The sequence below is a fragment of the Aotus nancymaae genome, unplaced genomic scaffold, assembly GCF_030222135.1.
Source record: "Aotus nancymaae isolate 86718 unplaced genomic scaffold, 86718_ANA_hifiasm-v0.15.2.pri h1tg000083l, whole genome shotgun sequence".
Taxonomy (NCBI): Eukaryota; Metazoa; Chordata; class Mammalia; order Primates; family Aotidae; genus Aotus; species Aotus nancymaae.
The window spans coordinates 1,799,637-1,816,173 of NW_026988498.1; the positions used below are offsets into that span (position 1 = coordinate 1,799,637).

Sequence of the window (16,537 nt, forward strand, 5' to 3'; positions counted from 1 at the left end):
CCACTGATTGAACCCCATCAAAGGGGCTTCCTGAACCCACGTCTTTCAGCTGAGAAATATCCTGCCAAGTTTCCTAGTCCACGATATTTCCTGAAATGATTTCGTTCCTGAAATTGGAGGAGGCCGTAAACTTTGGAGGACCCTTGGGTGATCTTTTCACTGATTTCCTTGATGATATCAAATACTCTCATGGCTTTGAATACAACCTCTAAGCCAAGAAACCATAAATCAGTATCTGCAACTCAGGTTTTTCTCCGAAACTCCAGAGTGAAACATTACATTGTCTGCACCTCTACATCAGCACGTAATGGACATTCACGCTTAGCATGCCTCAAACAAAGCTCACTGTTCCTAGACTAAGTAATGATTTCACGTCTTGTAAAACTGGTCGACATAATCAAAGATTATTGTATTTTTTCAACTTATTAGTCAAGTATATAATACCAAAGAATTTCACATTTTCTTAGCATGCATAAAGTTTTTTCCAAGATGTGAAATAATAATTAGAACAGTCACTTATACATAGCAAATCTGCCACAGGCTTATTCCACTCATTTACCCTTCATTTTCACAAAAACCATATTTTAAAAAGTTACTCAGAATTTTTTAAAGCTTAAATCGGGAACACGTGGGATGTAACAAAATACTATAACCTCCAATTCCTCATTTCACTATATTCTTTCTGTAAGAAATGCTAAAAGGAGGCTGGGAGCAGTGGCTCATGCCTGTGATCCCAGCACTTTTGGGAGGCTGAGGTGGGCAGATCACTGGAGTCAGGAGTTTGAGACCAGCCAGGCCAACATGGTCTCCAGGAATGGAGACAATTTTAGGCACAAGGAGCTGCATGGCGGATTCCATCCTGTCAGGGGTGGGGATGGGGGGCACCCTGGGGCTTAAAGCAGGGTGATCATGTCTTAAGCGGGTCCTAATTACTCCCCACTGCTCTCTCGGATGCTGGGTGCCTCCTCTTTTCCTGCAGTTCACACATGTAGAGCATCCAAGGCTGGGAGAGGAGAAAGCTCAGGGTGCTGAAGGCAGCAAGCTTTTTGGTATTAAAGGGGAGCTGTGCTCTCTGAAGTTGCTGTCTTCACCTTCTGGCTTATCCCCCTTCAGCAAACACAGGTCCCTTGGCATGGATCCTGAGGAAGACCTTGGTGAAGAACGTGGACTCCCAGCTCAGACCCACCTCTGCAACCTTAGCAAAGCTGGATATTCAATCTGCTGCACTCTTCTAATCGTGTGTTACAACCTATGAATGGCAGAGCCATTGGCACTCAAACACCTGACACTTTTCCCTCACGTAATCCATGCCCCAGAGAGACAGGAAATCCTCCCCTGGTCTCCTAGGCCACTGTTTCGGAAGGTGTTTTATCCCTGGGACCAGGGTTTCCAAATTCAGCAATAACTACTGATACAGTTTGGATATTTGTGTACTCCAAATCCTATGCTGAAATGTAACCCCCAGTGCTGGAGGCAGGGCCTTGGGGGAGGTGATTGGATCGTGGAGTGAGTCCCTCATGAATGGCTCAGCGCCATCCCCTTGTGATGGGTTAGTTCTCGCTGTGAGTTCCTCGGAGATCCAGTTGTGTAAAGTATGTGGCACCTGCCCCCTCGCTCTCTTGTTCCCACTCACGTGGTGTGAGACACGGGCTCCCCCGTTACTTCTGCCATCACTGTAAGCTCCCTGTGTCCCTCCCCAGAAGCAGATGCCAGCACCATGCTTCATGTCCAGCCTGCAGACCAAGGGCCAATTGAACCCCATTCCTTTATCAATTACCCAGTCTCGGGTATTCTTCCATCATGATGCAGTTGCCATAATACCATCACTCCCATGTCCTTGTTTCAGAAAAGGCTCTTGTTTTAGTCCCAGCCCAGGGAAAGACGTGAAGATACAGCCTCACAAAAGTGCATGTGGAACTATTGGACTCATTCGTACGTGCCTGACTTAAAGAAAATACTAGGAACACCGATTTCCATGTAAAAGATACTCAGCAAATATTTCTGGAACTGAACTATAGGTAGGCTATCTAGCCCCACCTATTAATCCTAACCTCCGGCAAAGTGGCTTCGATCTTGTGACTGCTTATGAAGCCTTAATGAGATTTAAGAATTATCCCAGGAACAAATAAGTGTTCATGTGTTCTAGTTATCTGCCTCAGTGAACACTGACACTTACATAACGCAGTGTTCCCACCCCATCAGCCTGAACTACAGGAGGCGGTATTTCACTGATACCCCATTGAGGACTTGGGGCCAGGGTCAAGGCTGACTGACTCTCCTGTGCTCAGCGCCCCTCCTCCTCCCTCCCCTGCTCTGCTGTAGCCTAGGGAAAGATATTCCCCATGACTGGGATTAGATATATATACGTAGCCAACACAATCTTTCATAAGGATATATAAACAGTTTGGAGATCACAGAAAATGAGAACAGAGCACAGAAAAACTTTCAAAAAAAGACCCACTGTGGCCATGCTCAGAGCTCAAGTTCATTCATTTCACAAATATTTATTGAGCACTGACTACATACTAGGAGCTTTCTAGATGTAGTGATTAGTGTTGGAGAAATCAGTCATTAAATATGAAAACACACTACAAAATGAATGAATAATTCAGGTACTTGCTCTGGTGACAATTGTTCTGAAGAAACTGAAACAGAGGGGTGAGTTGGAGAGAGACAGTGGGGGCTGGGGAGCTGCTTCAATTAGAGTGACACAGGGACAAAGACATCACCAAGAAGGTGAGACTGAAGCCAAAAATCAATGATGAGATGGAGGGGGTGACATGAGGCTCCGGGAAACCTCTGCACAGGTAGGTACAAGTCTCTATGTGACTCCCACATTTTCCTAGAGAAGAACTTGACAAGGATGTGGCCATCTTGTTGCAGGGGCAGGGGGTGAGTCTCAGGAGATCCCATTTGGGCCAGGACCTCTGCTTGGGTTGCAGGACCTGGGAGAGGTAGCCCAGAGCAGCATGAAGGCCTTGGCTGGGGTGGGCAGGTCTAGGAGCGAGGGGCAGTGAGCAGCCCCAGAACACTGACTGTTGTGAGAATGCCCTTGCTGCTGTGAGCTCCCTTTCACCCGTGCTGTGGATGGAATCTTCACATCCCCGTCAAGGTCACATGTGAAGCCTTAACCCCCAAGGTGGTGATATTTGGAGGTGGTCCTGTGGAGGTGATTAGGTCATGAGGGTAGAGCCACAGGAAGGGGATTAGAGCTGGTCTTGGTCCATTTGTCCATTTACTGTTGCTATAAAGGAGAACCTGAAGCTGGGTAACTTCCAGAGAATAGAAGTTTATTCAGCTCACAGTTCTGCTGGCTGGAAGTTTCAGGATTGGGCTTCAGGTGAGGGCCTCAGGCTGCTTCCACACATGGAAGAAGGTGAAGGGGAGCTGGTGTGTGCAGAGATCACGTGGGGATAGGGGAAGCAGGAAGGAGGGGAGGGGCCAGGCTCTTTTTAACAACCAGCTCTCATGGGAACTCATACAGTAAGACCTTACCGGTCCCCAGGGAGGGCATTCATCTCTTCATGAGGGGTCCACTCCATCACCACAAACCTCCCATTAGACCCCACCTCCAACAATGAGGATCAAACTTCAAAATGGGAATTGAGAGGGACAAACGTCCAAACTTCACCAATGCTTCTGATAAAAGAGCCCCCAGAGAGATGGCATGCCCGCTTCGCCACATGAGGACAGTGAGAGGACAGCTGTCTATGAACCAGAACGCAGACGCTGGCCAGGCCCTGAATCTGCCAGCACCTTGACCTTGGACTTCAGCCTCCAGATCAGTGAGATAGCTCCATCTGTTGTTGATAAGTCACCCAGTCTACAGTATCCTGTCATAGCAGCCGTAACGAACCAGACTCCCAGTCAGAAGATGGCACAGTCTTAACCAGGCTGTTCAGAGGGCTTTTTGAGAACTCTGAAAGGCAATCTTTTTGGCGCCCTGCTTGTGTAGGGTGGTAAAGGAGGGGTGAGGTGTGTTCCCCTCTGAGTCATTTCTCTGTGGCTTCACCACACAATCCCACTTATTCAGGGAGGATTACATGGGTGTGTCTTAGGCTGTTTTCTGTTGCTGTAACAGGATAGCTGAAACTGAGTGACTCATAAAAAATACAAAGTTGTTTGGCTCGGTCTTGGAGACTTGAAAGTCCCAGATCATGGGGCCCTCATCTGGTGAGGATATTTGTGCTGTGTCATCCATGGCAGAAGGCCGGGGGTGGGAAAACAGGGGTAAGAGGATGAGTGAAGAAGAGAGGGCTGAAATGACTTTGACAGTAAGCCCACTCTCAGGATCACGGACGCATTCCCGCAATAATGAGGTCAGTGATTCGTGAGAGCAGGGCCCTTATGACCTAGTGACCGCTTAGAGGGCACATCTCTGTACACTGTTGCATTGGGGATTCTATTTTCAACACGTGGACTTTGGGGGACACATTCAAACCGCAGCGAAGTGCTCAGCATTTTATTCTCATGCAGTACTAACATTCCTGATAACCGTGAGTTACATCTTCCTCATGACTTGCAAAATCTTTACTGAACTTTGTTCTGTTTGGTTACATTTCCCTCTCAGAGTTTAAGCTCTATCCAACTCCTCATAGTTTTTCTGCAAATAATTATCTTCCCTTCCAGCAAAATGTTTTCAAACAAACACTGCCTTTTCTCAGTTGATCCTTTTATATGGAAAAGCTCAAACATCCTTTATTTTTCTGGAAAGTAACTCACTTGGCACAGGAAAGAAGAAATTCGTTATCCCTTCATCATCCTATCTGGTGGTCCCTTCTAGAGAAAAGCTGCCAGGATTTCCTTCAGTGCAGGTAGAAAGGGTGATGCAAGAGTTGAGATCTGCTGAGAGGAGCACAAGTCATGCTGAGTTCTTTAAGGTCTCAGCCACCCAGGTTTCGCTGCATAGTTTAGCAGCTGCTACTGTTTAGTTTGGCTTTCATGGGATATAAAAGAGGGAGCGAGTGAGGTGGAGAAACAGTGCATCAATATCCAGAAACGTGGAAAATGGGCAGCAAAGGTGCTCAAAGAAGTAAAAAGAAGTGTAACGATACAGAGCAAGAAATATCGCAAAGAACTCACACACCAGGGAAGACCTGGAACATCGCCTTCTCTAGACCTGTGAGACTTCACGTGTCTCATCACTTCCCAACTCTTGTCGCTTTATCTAACTGGCTCCCCTCAACTAAACAAAACTACAATCACACACAGACATCTGAACCTCGCATTTCCTTTAGGACAGAATGGGATAAGAACAGTAAACCACAAAAAAGTCTCATTTTCCAGAGAATACGCGGATGAAAAAAAGGTGAGTTAAAATAAAGGTAAATGACCAGGGTGATAGCTCTACTTTTGTAGCTATAAAGATGGTACCAAGTTACGAGTAAAGAACTCATTGTGCTGAGTCCCTATTAACCTCGGTAGGGATGGCACCAGGTTCAAGAGGCTGCAGAAGAGACCAGGGGCCAGTGAACACAACACAGGGTTAACTTGGGGGTTACTTACAGGGTGGTCCAGTGTCAGTGGTCTGGATAAGAGAACTGCAATCACTCGCAAAAAGCATGCAGCTTATATAGCACCATCGCTTAACTCCCTCCCACCAGCGACCTCCACAGGGCAACCCTTATTTCGTAGGATGAGTTACTGCTGTCAGGTGCGTCTACCTTATGGGGCAAGCCTAAGTTATTGATGACAGGTGAATCTCCCTTACAGGTTAGGCCTAAGTTATTGCTGACAGGTGTGTCTACCACACAGCACCAAAGACAATGGAACCAATCCAGGGAGGGAAATGGAGCAGGCCTCCAATTCACGAAAAGCCATGCAAAGAGGAGATGCCAAGACGGCCACTCTGGCATCAAATTCAGAAGACAGGAGAGGTTGCTCAAGTATGAGCTGCATCAGGATTCAGGACAGGGTCCTTCCTAATCTTCTGCTTTGTGAATGTTCCCCTGGCCAACAGCTGATGACTTTAGGAAACTGACACTGATGTGTGGGTGTGATGGTGGCAATGAGAATGAACAACACTTGGGTTCCTAAATCTGAGAGCCAGAAGTAGAACCAGGTGACCGAGCGAGGTTTGAAAGGAATTTGGACCAGGCAGGTAAAAGGACCACAGGAAACATTAAGAATTGAGAAATAGATCTAGCTTTCGCATCTCGGCAAGCACAGTGGAGAAATCTAGAGGTGGCATCCCTATCATAAAAGATTCCCTGAAACCATACAGGGCAGAGCAGGAGGAAAGGGGACAGAGGAACGACACAAGCTCCGTGACGGAGCTGCCCCTGGTGTCCTCGGTGAACCACAGGCATTTGGACGAGGATGCACAGCAGGTGGTGCATGAAGATTGTTGCCCAAAGGAATGAAGGTCCATCTGGAAGAGGAGGTTTCTTAACCAGGCAGCACGTCAAAATGTGTTCAGCCAGACAGAACTGAGCTAAAGCCACTGCTTGGATCTTCAATGCCCTGCAATGAAGCCTTAAGACATAGGCAGGGTGTCCCTGAAGGCTCAGTGGGGAATGAGCTCCTTCCAAGGTCCTGGGGTGACTGGCAGAATCCAGCTGCTTCTGGGCTGTTGGTATGAAGGCCTCAGTTTCTCACTGGCTGGTGGTCTGAGGCCCTGCTCAGTTCCTCTCCACCTGCACCTCTTCGACAAGATCACTTTTTTTTTTTTAAACAGTGTCTTGTTCTGTCACCAGGCTGGAGTGCAGTGGCGCGATCTCGGTTCACTGTAACCTCTGCCTCCCAAGTTCAAGTGATTTTTCTGCCTTAGCCTCCCAGGAAGCTGGAATTACAGGCACCCGCCACACTTGCAGCTAATTTTTTTTTCTGTATTTTTGGTAGAGATGGGGTTTCACCATATTGGCCAGGCTGGTCTCGAACTCCTGACCTCAGGTGATCTGCCTGCCTCGGCCTCCCAAAGTGCTGGGATTACAGGTGTGAGCCACCATGCCTGACCGACAAGGTCACTTATTTTATCAAAGTTTGCAAGCTGAGAAGAGAGTGGAGAGAGATTGCTAGCACAATGGAAGCCATAGTCTTGTATTTCCTAAAGATGAAAATTATACCTTTTTGCCTGACAGTATTCTATTGGTTAGCTAAAGACACAAGTACCAGCCACACTCGAGAAGAGGACATTACCCAAGGGTATGAGTGCCAGGAGGCAGGGATCATAGGGAAAATTCTTGCCATCAGCCCACCTTGTGTCTCATGAACCATGAGCTCCCTGAGAGCACTCCATCTTGTTGGTAGCCTTCTAAAAACCTTAGAAAATAAAAAAGGTGCCAGGAATCCAGAGACAATCATCTCTCAAATCACAAAGGGAAGATGAATTCTGAAAACTATGTCCTACAAGGCATGACACCAAACCTAGAAATGTTTTAGGATAATGTTCAATGCAAGTTTTATGAGAAGAGGGCCAGGGAGCATGAAGTCTGCTATGGCTTTACTGACAATGGTATTGGCCCATTCTCCTTCACTAAGTTCCTAACCTGCTGAATCAGAGAAGTGCAGGAGAAACCGTGTCTCTTACTTCAGCAGAGCATTTAGTGCAAAGTACAGATAAATATTGCAAGAATGTTAGATGAATTTTTAACCTGTTGAATTGTGGACTCTAGGCAGTTCACAGCAATGAAGATAAAAATTTTCTTGTGACTTGACACAGACCTTACTTAGCCCTATCTCTGTTTAGTGCTAACGTTTTACCAATGAAATATAAAGGATACTCTCATCAGATTTATAGCTGACACAGTGTTTAGATAAATGCAACCAAATGGACTCATAGAATCAGGCAGAACTCTGACCTTGACCACCCAGAGGCACGAGTTGACGGTAAGATGAATTACAATTGTGTGTTTTATAATTGGCTCTAAAATAGCGACAACACAAACACAGGTTGGAAGAAGCACAGCACAATAGAAACATTAAAGAAAACATAAGTTAGGTGCTTTATCTAGCAGAAGCTCCTTATGAGTTGAGAGTGTAACTGCAGTGATGTGGGTTTTTTTAACCTGCATGGTAGAAGATAAAATAATTAAGGATGTTCAGGAAAGGGTAGTCAACCTCCTCCAGGGAGGTCATAGAAGGAGTCATAAAGGATGTGTGGCTGGAGCAGGTGCATTTAGGATAAGTAAGAAGCTATTAAACTGCTGGAAACCAGGTGGGATAGGGAAGGCTGTTCCAGAAATGGGCAACAGCTGAAAGAAAGGCAAAAATACAGAAATCTAGCCATGATTGTAGACAAGTTTTTCTCACCAAAAAGATCCAAGGAAACAAGACACAGAGAATGAAAACATGAACTAGGCCTTAGTGCAGGAGAAAAGATAATGAAAGTGGGAGTAGGTCTTCCTAAGAAATGTCGTCACACGTGTGCTTGGGACCGGGTTCAAGCTTTGTTTAAAAAATTCTCAACAAGGTCTTGTTTGATGGGACGTATGACAGAAGGAAAGAGAAGAAAGTTAACCCAGGTTCGCCGAGAAAATTGCAGTTTACAATCATGAGCCGAATGACAGTTTTGTGTCTTGGAAAGTAAGTCTGGTGCAATATCACTCAATACTGTGGCCAACCCCTAGAATCTACTGAAGCCACGCTGTCAGGATGACTCACCAGTTTTCACACGCTCTGACCACTCTTGGATAGGTACAAAATCCAGGGCACGTCGTAAAGAAAATCATTAACTTAGATAGTGTCTCTTTTACCTTTTATTTTCTAAATATTCTGTAATGTCCATGTTATTTTAATAATTGGGAAAGTGAACATCATTATTTTGTAGTCTTTTATTTTATAAAATGAAGGAAATGAAAAGCAAGCAACTGGAACAACACAAACTGCTTCCTAATCTTCTCCACCAAATACAGAAATCCTCTCCAGGTTGCCTAAAAGGAGAAAACCCTGGTAGTAACACTCAACAGCTCAGGGTTAATATTCTTCAGAAAATGGATAATAAGGGTGGTCAACAGCACTGAAAGACACAAAGGGATATTAACTGATTAACTCTTTACCCATGCTGTCATGGAGAGAGCTTTCCTCTGAAGACGCAGACAGCATGGGCTAAAATCTCTGAATTTACAACCATGTCCCTACTTGTGCCAGGAACACATACAGACATGTTCCCTGTTCATGTGCAAACGGCACATGCATTTCCAATTTCCACACTCACATGCATGTGGTGCCAACACGACAAGCAATTGGATTTAGATTACAAATTCTAAGAGAGTGTAAGAACTGCGGATGAAGGTCTTGGGTCCGTTCCGACTCGGGTGGCCCTTTATCTTTGGAGCATGAGGCCAGTGGCAGTGAGGATTGCATTGCTATTTTCCACTCATTCATTCCACAAAGCATCCTCAATGATACAGGGTCCTTGCAATGAGAAACTCTAATCTGTGAAGGGGATAAGATGTATCTCTAATAACCAGACCAGCAAAATGTGTTTGCTGTTTCCACAGTTATAATTTATAGGATTACTTACAGTTCAGTAATTATATTACTGTTTGTTTTCCCTTTTTCCATGTTCTTTTTTCTTCTTTATAATTTGTTCTTTTTTATTAAGTGTCATTAAAGAGTACCTCTAAGCAGTTAAATGTGCCAGAAGCCATATTAACATAGGGCCTCAGAGATGAGTAAGATGAGACATTCACAGTCTCATGAGGCAGATCACAGATTACACTTAAAGCCTGTGAGTATACAAAGGTGGTTTTCCACGTTTTTCTCATTGAAAATGTCTTTTCTTGGAAAGCTGGTATGGTTTTACAAAAAGAAGAGAGACCTTTCGGATCTGTTTTGGTGACTGAGTCTTTATTTTCCTAACTAAAATGATATTTCTGTCTACTTCTAAACTCTCCTCCAAACTTCTCTCTGATTCCTCTTCTTTCTCATCAGCCCTGAGATCCTGAAGTTGATCCTATGGAACGTTATGTTTGTGAATAAACTACAGTCAAAGGATGTTGCGTTCCCCGGAGGTGGACTTCAGATGGACAAAGATGACATTGGTGTAAGAGTCTTGCCTTGAAGATCCAGAGAAACTCCAGAGGAGCTTACCTTGGTGGAGGCCAGTGGGGACACCTCAGTCACTAGCACTGGGGGCCATTAATTTCATTTATCGCTCAGCTTGGTGAGATTATGTAGCTGAGGAAATGGGAGTTGTGAAGGTAAAGAAAGCCAAGGGACACAAAAATTTGGAAGAAATAGTTGGTGTCTTAGAAAAGGAATGCCACAGTGAAGAGAAATGTCACTGGACACTTGGGGGGGGGGCATGGAAGCAGGGCCCACTGTGACTTCCCTATGATGTATGCACATTTGATTTCATGGACTAATGCTCTATATAAATATTAAAATTAAGTTTTACATAGCCTTAGTGTTGACATGAAGATGGACCAGGCTGGATTCATTATTATATATTCACCATTGTTGTATTTTTTTTTTCTTCTGACTTCAAAATAAATTAAAGCTAGAACATTACCATGGACCCCTATTATGGGTCATAGACACCATGCCTCCTATTCTAATAGGCAGTGGGGCCCAAGTGCAGGACCAGGCACAGGAAGTAAGGGCATTTAAGAAGCGGAATCACAACGGTGCAGACATCGGCAGTTTCACTTACAGACTCACACTCCTGTTGGGTCAGAGATTGAGCCTTGGAGAAAACTATAGTCTGAGGACCCTAGGGAAGCTCCTGTTTCATACCTATTCCTGAAATCTGGCCTGCCTTCCTGATCTGGGGAAGACGTGTTCCATGTTTGCCTGCATATTACAGAAAACAGCCTGTCAAAGAATGTGCAAGCATCACTTACAATTGTAACTTAGTATATCGGAGATTTCTGTTGAGGCCATCAATGGCTTTCATGTCCTCTGGAGTCAACTCAAAGTCAAAAACCTGAAAGGAAGAAAACACTCACATTAACCTTTCCCCAGGACAGCAGCTTCTTCCTGGGAGTACGAGGACTTTCCGGGGCCAGAGGCAAGGATGGCAATACGGGAAGCGTTTCTGTCCTTTTTGGCCGCTAGATGAGACCTCTTCCCCCTGAGATCTGCTAGTTTTCCATCCCACCTCCCTCCTGCTCTCCTCCACTTCTGCAAAGAAAGACCACTCATCAATCTAAGACATTTCTAGAGAATTGCTTGAGACAGAAAAAATAAATTCTTTATCCTAAACAAAGGCAAATTTGGACAAAATACCTGCTTCCTTGACTTGACCACACTTGGTCAGGATTTTCCTTCCTCACTTCCCCTGGAACTTGACCCAGTCTTCGACTGAGCAAGTCTGGGAACACAAGACAACCTTACTGCAAGAATCTGCTGGCCTTAGAAAAGCCTTTCCTGATCAATTGTTCTACCATACCACTTGCTCATTGCAGGCCCCCAAAATACTATTTCCCGCTACTACTAAGTAGTACCAAATACTACTTCCTTACAAAAAAAAAGAAAGAAAAATAAAACCTTTTTTTGGTTGATATTTGAGAAATATAGGTCTCATGTTCAAAGAATTCTGCTTTTTAAATACATTTATCTTACTTAAGCCAAGAGTTGTTTCTATTTGAAAGCACAAGACACATAGCCCATGACGAAAAATCCCTTCATAACAAAGGAAAGAGATATTTGGTCTAAAAAATGTATTTCATGCAGAAGACAATTTCATGGAAAACTCATGGCCTATCTATTTATCTGTTTATCTATGATCTACATATCTATCTAATATATATATATGTATATATATACTATATATATATAAAGATATATATATATATCTTTTTTTCTCTCTCTCTCTGCCTACATCTGTCCATTATCCACCTATCCACCCTATCCATCAGTAAGTCATCTTAAAAAATATACTCCAGAAGTGATATGGTTGTCACAGGGATATGTATTAACACGTTGAGTTAAATTGAAAAATAAAATAAGATTTTTTTCTGTATGGTAACAAGAGTTAGATTTGCCTATTTGATTTTAGTATAACTTTAAAAATTTAATCTAGAGCTACAAAGTTGTGAAACAAATACATTAGAAAATATGCTTCAAATATCATCCTTTGTAAAAACTAAACTCGTGTTGACTTTTCTAGCTGCCATCTTTAAATGGAAAACAGCTTACACAGTCTTTCAAAATTCTTTTAGAATTCAAAACACAGTCAACTAAAGATCACTGACTGATCTAATGAACTGGAGTGTATATGTGGAAGGCTCCGGCAAAGTCTTTACTCGTTTATTTACTATTAATAATTTGGTCTATGAAATTATTCTTAGCTTCCTACCTGCCCGGGGTACTGCCAGAGGAAGAGTGATAAAAGATGACCCAGAAGGAGTCACCGCATTTAGAGTCTCACAGTCCAGAGAGCACACTGACATCTTAGCAAAAAGTGTTAAGTTAAAAGGGAAGAAGACTCACTAACAGAACCATGCCAAGCACTATTGTGGTGAAAAACTGGGGGTTATGTATGTATGATATGTAACAAAGCAGGTAATCCTATTTGAGTTTGATCATAAAATACAAATAGAGGTTTGTCAGATAGAGTGGTCAGATGGAGAGGGTGAAGGAGAGAAATGAGGGTCCTTAAAGTTCTTTACCATGTAGAACTCCTGAAACTCATGAAAATGATGGAGTTGAAATTTGCTTAGTGTCACACAACTAGTGAGCAGCAAAGCCAGCCCTAGAGGTGATAAACTTTAGGACTCCGAGTCCAGTGATCTCTCTTCCCATTATTATATGCTGCCCTCTCCCTTAGCACACAGAGGAGAGAAGCATGGGAATGAATGGCACGTGGCACATTCTCCTGTGCAAGAGAGATCACCCATGGCTGGCTTTGGAGAAACACCCTTTGACCTGTACCTGGAAGTTCTCTTTGATTCTCTTCTCGGAGAAGCTCTTGGCCAGGACCACCACCCCCCGCTGCAGCTGGTAGCGCAGGGCAACCTGGCCTGGGCTTCTACTGTGTTTCTTGGCAATGGATTTCAAGATTGGCTCCTCCAAGAGATATGGGCTATCTGGGTCCATCCTGGAGAAAAACAACAGATATGAAGGATGCAGATGAAAAATCTAGAGTGTGCTACTCCTTTTTCCCAAAGCCCCAGACAATGAGAGGAGAAGATACAACATAGTATGTTTCAAAGTGTCTCATAAATATTCATAGAGATTTATTCACAATCGCGGCAAACTGGAAACAACTGAACTGCCAGTCAGTAGGTGAATGGATAAGCAACTTGCGGTGTACATGTCCATACAATGGAACAGTCTCCAGCAGTAAAATGGAAAGAGCAGACACTTGCAACTACAGGAATGAATCTCACAGACAGGTTGAGCAAAAGAAGCTGCACAAAAGAATTTATATGACTTCTTCACATAAAGTACTAGAGCAGATAAAACTAATCTAAGACCAAAACATTAGGAACATAGTTGCCTAGAGGTGGTGAGGACTTGTCTCAGAAGGAACACAAATTAACGTTTTTGGGAGAAAGTTTCTATTTCATGACAATAATGTGGATTACAAAGTACATTCATTTATCAAAATTATACAGCTAACATATATGTATTATAGTCTATGTAAATTTCACCTTAAAATCACTTTGAAATTGTATTTGCAGTGGGGTTGGGAGAAGATAGATATGCAAATGAAGGAATATTGGAGGGAAGGAATATTGGTGACACTGAAGCTCAGTGGTGTTACATGGGAATTCACTACACCATTGTGTTCGCTGTTCTGTGTTTGACTTTACCTATAATAAAATGCTAAAAGTTTCTTAATCGATAGAGTAGCTGATATAGATGAACTCTGATACTCTTATTACCAGTTTGGGTCTCTGTGAGATGCCAGGGCACTATAGGCAACTAGAACAATGTCCTTGGACTTGCAGAACTCCAGGAGTTTGCTCTGGTTGAGGTAAGGGTGACATTCCACCTGTAATTTTTCAAGACCAAAATGTGTCAGAATACATGAGCAAAAAACCATATGTAAATTTAAAAATGCTTTGAAGGAACATCTAGTACCACATTAATATATGTGCTATATATTTCAGACTGGTCATTTTCCCCACGCACCTTCTGAAATGCCTTCACATTCCATCCGCGGTCATACTGATATAACTTACTTATTCCTTTTCTATTGCCACCTTTGGTTAACATCATTTGAACTCATGACATCATTTGAACATGTTGTGACATGTCTAAACAGGATCTAGTTTGAGGCACTGAGAAAGGTAAGACATCAGTTTTTAAAAATCCCCTATCAGAGAAACATGAATTCTGCTAAATTGAAGTAGGAACAAAAATCATTTTTACTGTGAAGCATGGGTAGAAGAATGGTGAAATTACTGACTCTTCACAAAAAGTTTATGGACACAATGCCCCCAAAGAAATCAGAAGTTTACAAATAATTCATTTTAAGAAGGAGCGAGATGATGTTGAAGATGCAGCCTGCAACAGCGTATCATTCACATCAATTTGCAGGAAAAAAATGCATCTCACTAGTCCCCTAATTAAAGAAGATCAACGATTAACAGCAGAAATGATAACCAACACCACAGATATCTCAACTGGTTCAGTTTACACGAAAGTGACTGAAAAATTTAAGTTGAGTGAACTTTCCAATTCATGGGTGACAAAACGGTTACAGCCAGATCAGCTACAGGCAGGAGCAAAGCTTTCAAAGGAAATTTTAAATAAGTGAGATCGAGATCCTGAAGCAGCTTCAAAGAATTGTAAAATGAAATGAAACGTGCCTTTGCCAGTACAATCTTGCAGACAAAGCAAAATCAAAGCAATGGCTACCAAGATGTGGAAATGGTCCAGTCAGAGCAAAAGGAGATTGATCAAGGATAAAAGGTCATAGCAGGTTTTTTGGGATGCTCAGGGCATTTTGCTTATTGACTTTCTGGAGGGTTAAAGAATAATAAAAACTGTTTTGAGAAAATTAGCCAAAGTTTTAGTATGCAGGTCACCCCAAAAAGCTTCACCAAAGATTCTTTTCTACCACATCAATACTCCTACTCATTTTTTTTCATCAAGCAAAAGCAATTTTACAAGAATTTTGACAGAAAAATTATTAGTCATTCACCTTACAGTCCTGATTTGGCTCCTTCCAAGTTATTTTGTGTCTCAATCTTTAAGAATCTTAACAGAGACCCATTTTTATGGTTAATAAATTTGTATACATATAATCTGGTTTTCGAAATTATATATATATCTATATATTAATATAGAATATATATAATTCTACATATTAATAATTATATAATTCTATATATTAATATAGAATAGATAGGGTTTTTTAATGTTTTGATTTTCCACAAATATCCCTAAAAATATAAAACTAAGAGTAAGAGTATAACTATTTGAACTGCTTTTTGTATAAGTACCAAAATGGTCTAAACGAAGCTTTACATTTTACAGTGTCACAAATAATATTTGATATTTGGCTGTGTTGGATGTTTCTTTAAAAATCATGTGTTTTAATTATGACTTATACACCTCCTCCTTCCCACGCCTTTCCTCTGATCTGGCTTTAGTGCTCACCCCTCTGGAACATGCACTGCGTGGTTTCCCATAACCTCCACGCCACTAAATCCAGACACCCTTATCCTTCCCTATTGGAGTGTTTGCTCACAGTAGGATCCACCTATGTGTGACTGAAGCCACGTCAACACTCCTTCTTTGGCTCCTGACACCACACTCTCCTGGTTGTCTGCACCTGTCTGGCAGCTCCTGTTCAATCTCCTTGCCGGTGCCCCTCTGCCTCATCCACACTTGTCGACTTTTCTGCCTCTTCCTTTCCATTCCACGAACTTGTCCTAGGAGAGTTAATCCACGTCTGTGAGCTGTCACCATCTATAAAGCACTGATTCCAAATATCTGTATTTCCACCTAGACCCCCCGCCGAGCTCCAGACCAAAGCTACCACCTCCCAACTCGGCACCTCTCCTTGGTTGTCTCATAGGAACTTCACACCCATCCCCAAAGAATTGAAGTCATGCTCCTCTACTCCACTCAAACTGCTTTTTCTCTGATGTTTTCTATTTCTGTATAAGGAACTGACGTCTGCACAGGTCCTATAAAGCCAGAAACTTGGAAACATCATTAAGCAGCACGTATGTGAAGAGCAGAAAGTCAGAGAAGGCCCCGGTGGGCTAAGGGCTCACCTGGTTGCAGGTGGGCTTGTACTTGAGCCCTGGCTTGTTGAGGATGAGCTCTAGCTGTTTGTGGTTGAAATTGGACACCCCGATGGACTTGGTTAAACCTGCGTCTTTGCACTTCTCCAGGGCCTGTAGAGGAAGGAAATGGGTGGTAGACCTTCAGTGCAGTTTGTCCATTTCATTTGTCATTGACTTTTTATAAACCGAAAATCTGATTTACGATATATAACAATTATAATGAATCAAACAGTTTTATCACTTGAATAAATTAATTTCAAATGCACTTTCTTGTTCTGCATAAGTATTTATCTTCTTAATTCTATTACATGCACGCTCAGGACACCAAATAAACGTAAAGCTGCTTTTAAATTTCCTCTTACCTATCCCACTCACTTCTATGGTACATATTTTGCTTTTAGGATGCA

At 42.8% G+C, this 16,537-nt stretch overlaps 1 protein-coding gene and 1 long non-coding RNA gene across 10 annotated transcripts in view; one reads left to right on the forward strand and one right to left on the reverse strand.

Moving 5' to 3' along the window:
* Nucleotides 1-7,469: 7,469 nt before the first annotated feature.
* Nucleotides 7,470-10,556, forward strand: LOC135271589 (uncharacterized). Its single transcript, XR_010339716.1, has 2 exons — nucleotides 7,470-7,827; nucleotides 9,874-10,556. It is a non-coding gene; the product is annotated as an uncharacterized LOC135271589 (long non-coding RNA).
* The window catches only part of LOC105710891 (aldo-keto reductase family 1 member C15), a 34,547-nt gene continuing 26,766 nt past the window's right edge, over nucleotides 8,757-16,537 (reverse strand). For all 9 annotated transcript variants that reach the window (XM_012443395.3, XM_012443390.2, XM_012443391.2 and 6 more), the window contains exons 6-10: nucleotides 16,119-16,241; nucleotides 13,773-13,882; nucleotides 12,817-12,982; nucleotides 10,785-10,867; nucleotides 8,757-8,956 (exon numbers count right to left, since the gene is read on the reverse strand). In XM_012443395.3, the coding sequence (XP_012298818.2) occupies nucleotides 8,914-8,956; nucleotides 10,785-10,867; nucleotides 12,817-12,982; nucleotides 13,773-13,882; nucleotides 16,119-16,241 (525 nt within the window). In that variant the 3' untranslated portion in view covers nucleotides 8,757-8,913. The remainder of the gene's footprint in view (nucleotides 8,957-10,784; nucleotides 10,868-12,816; nucleotides 12,983-13,772; nucleotides 13,883-16,118; nucleotides 16,242-16,537) is intronic.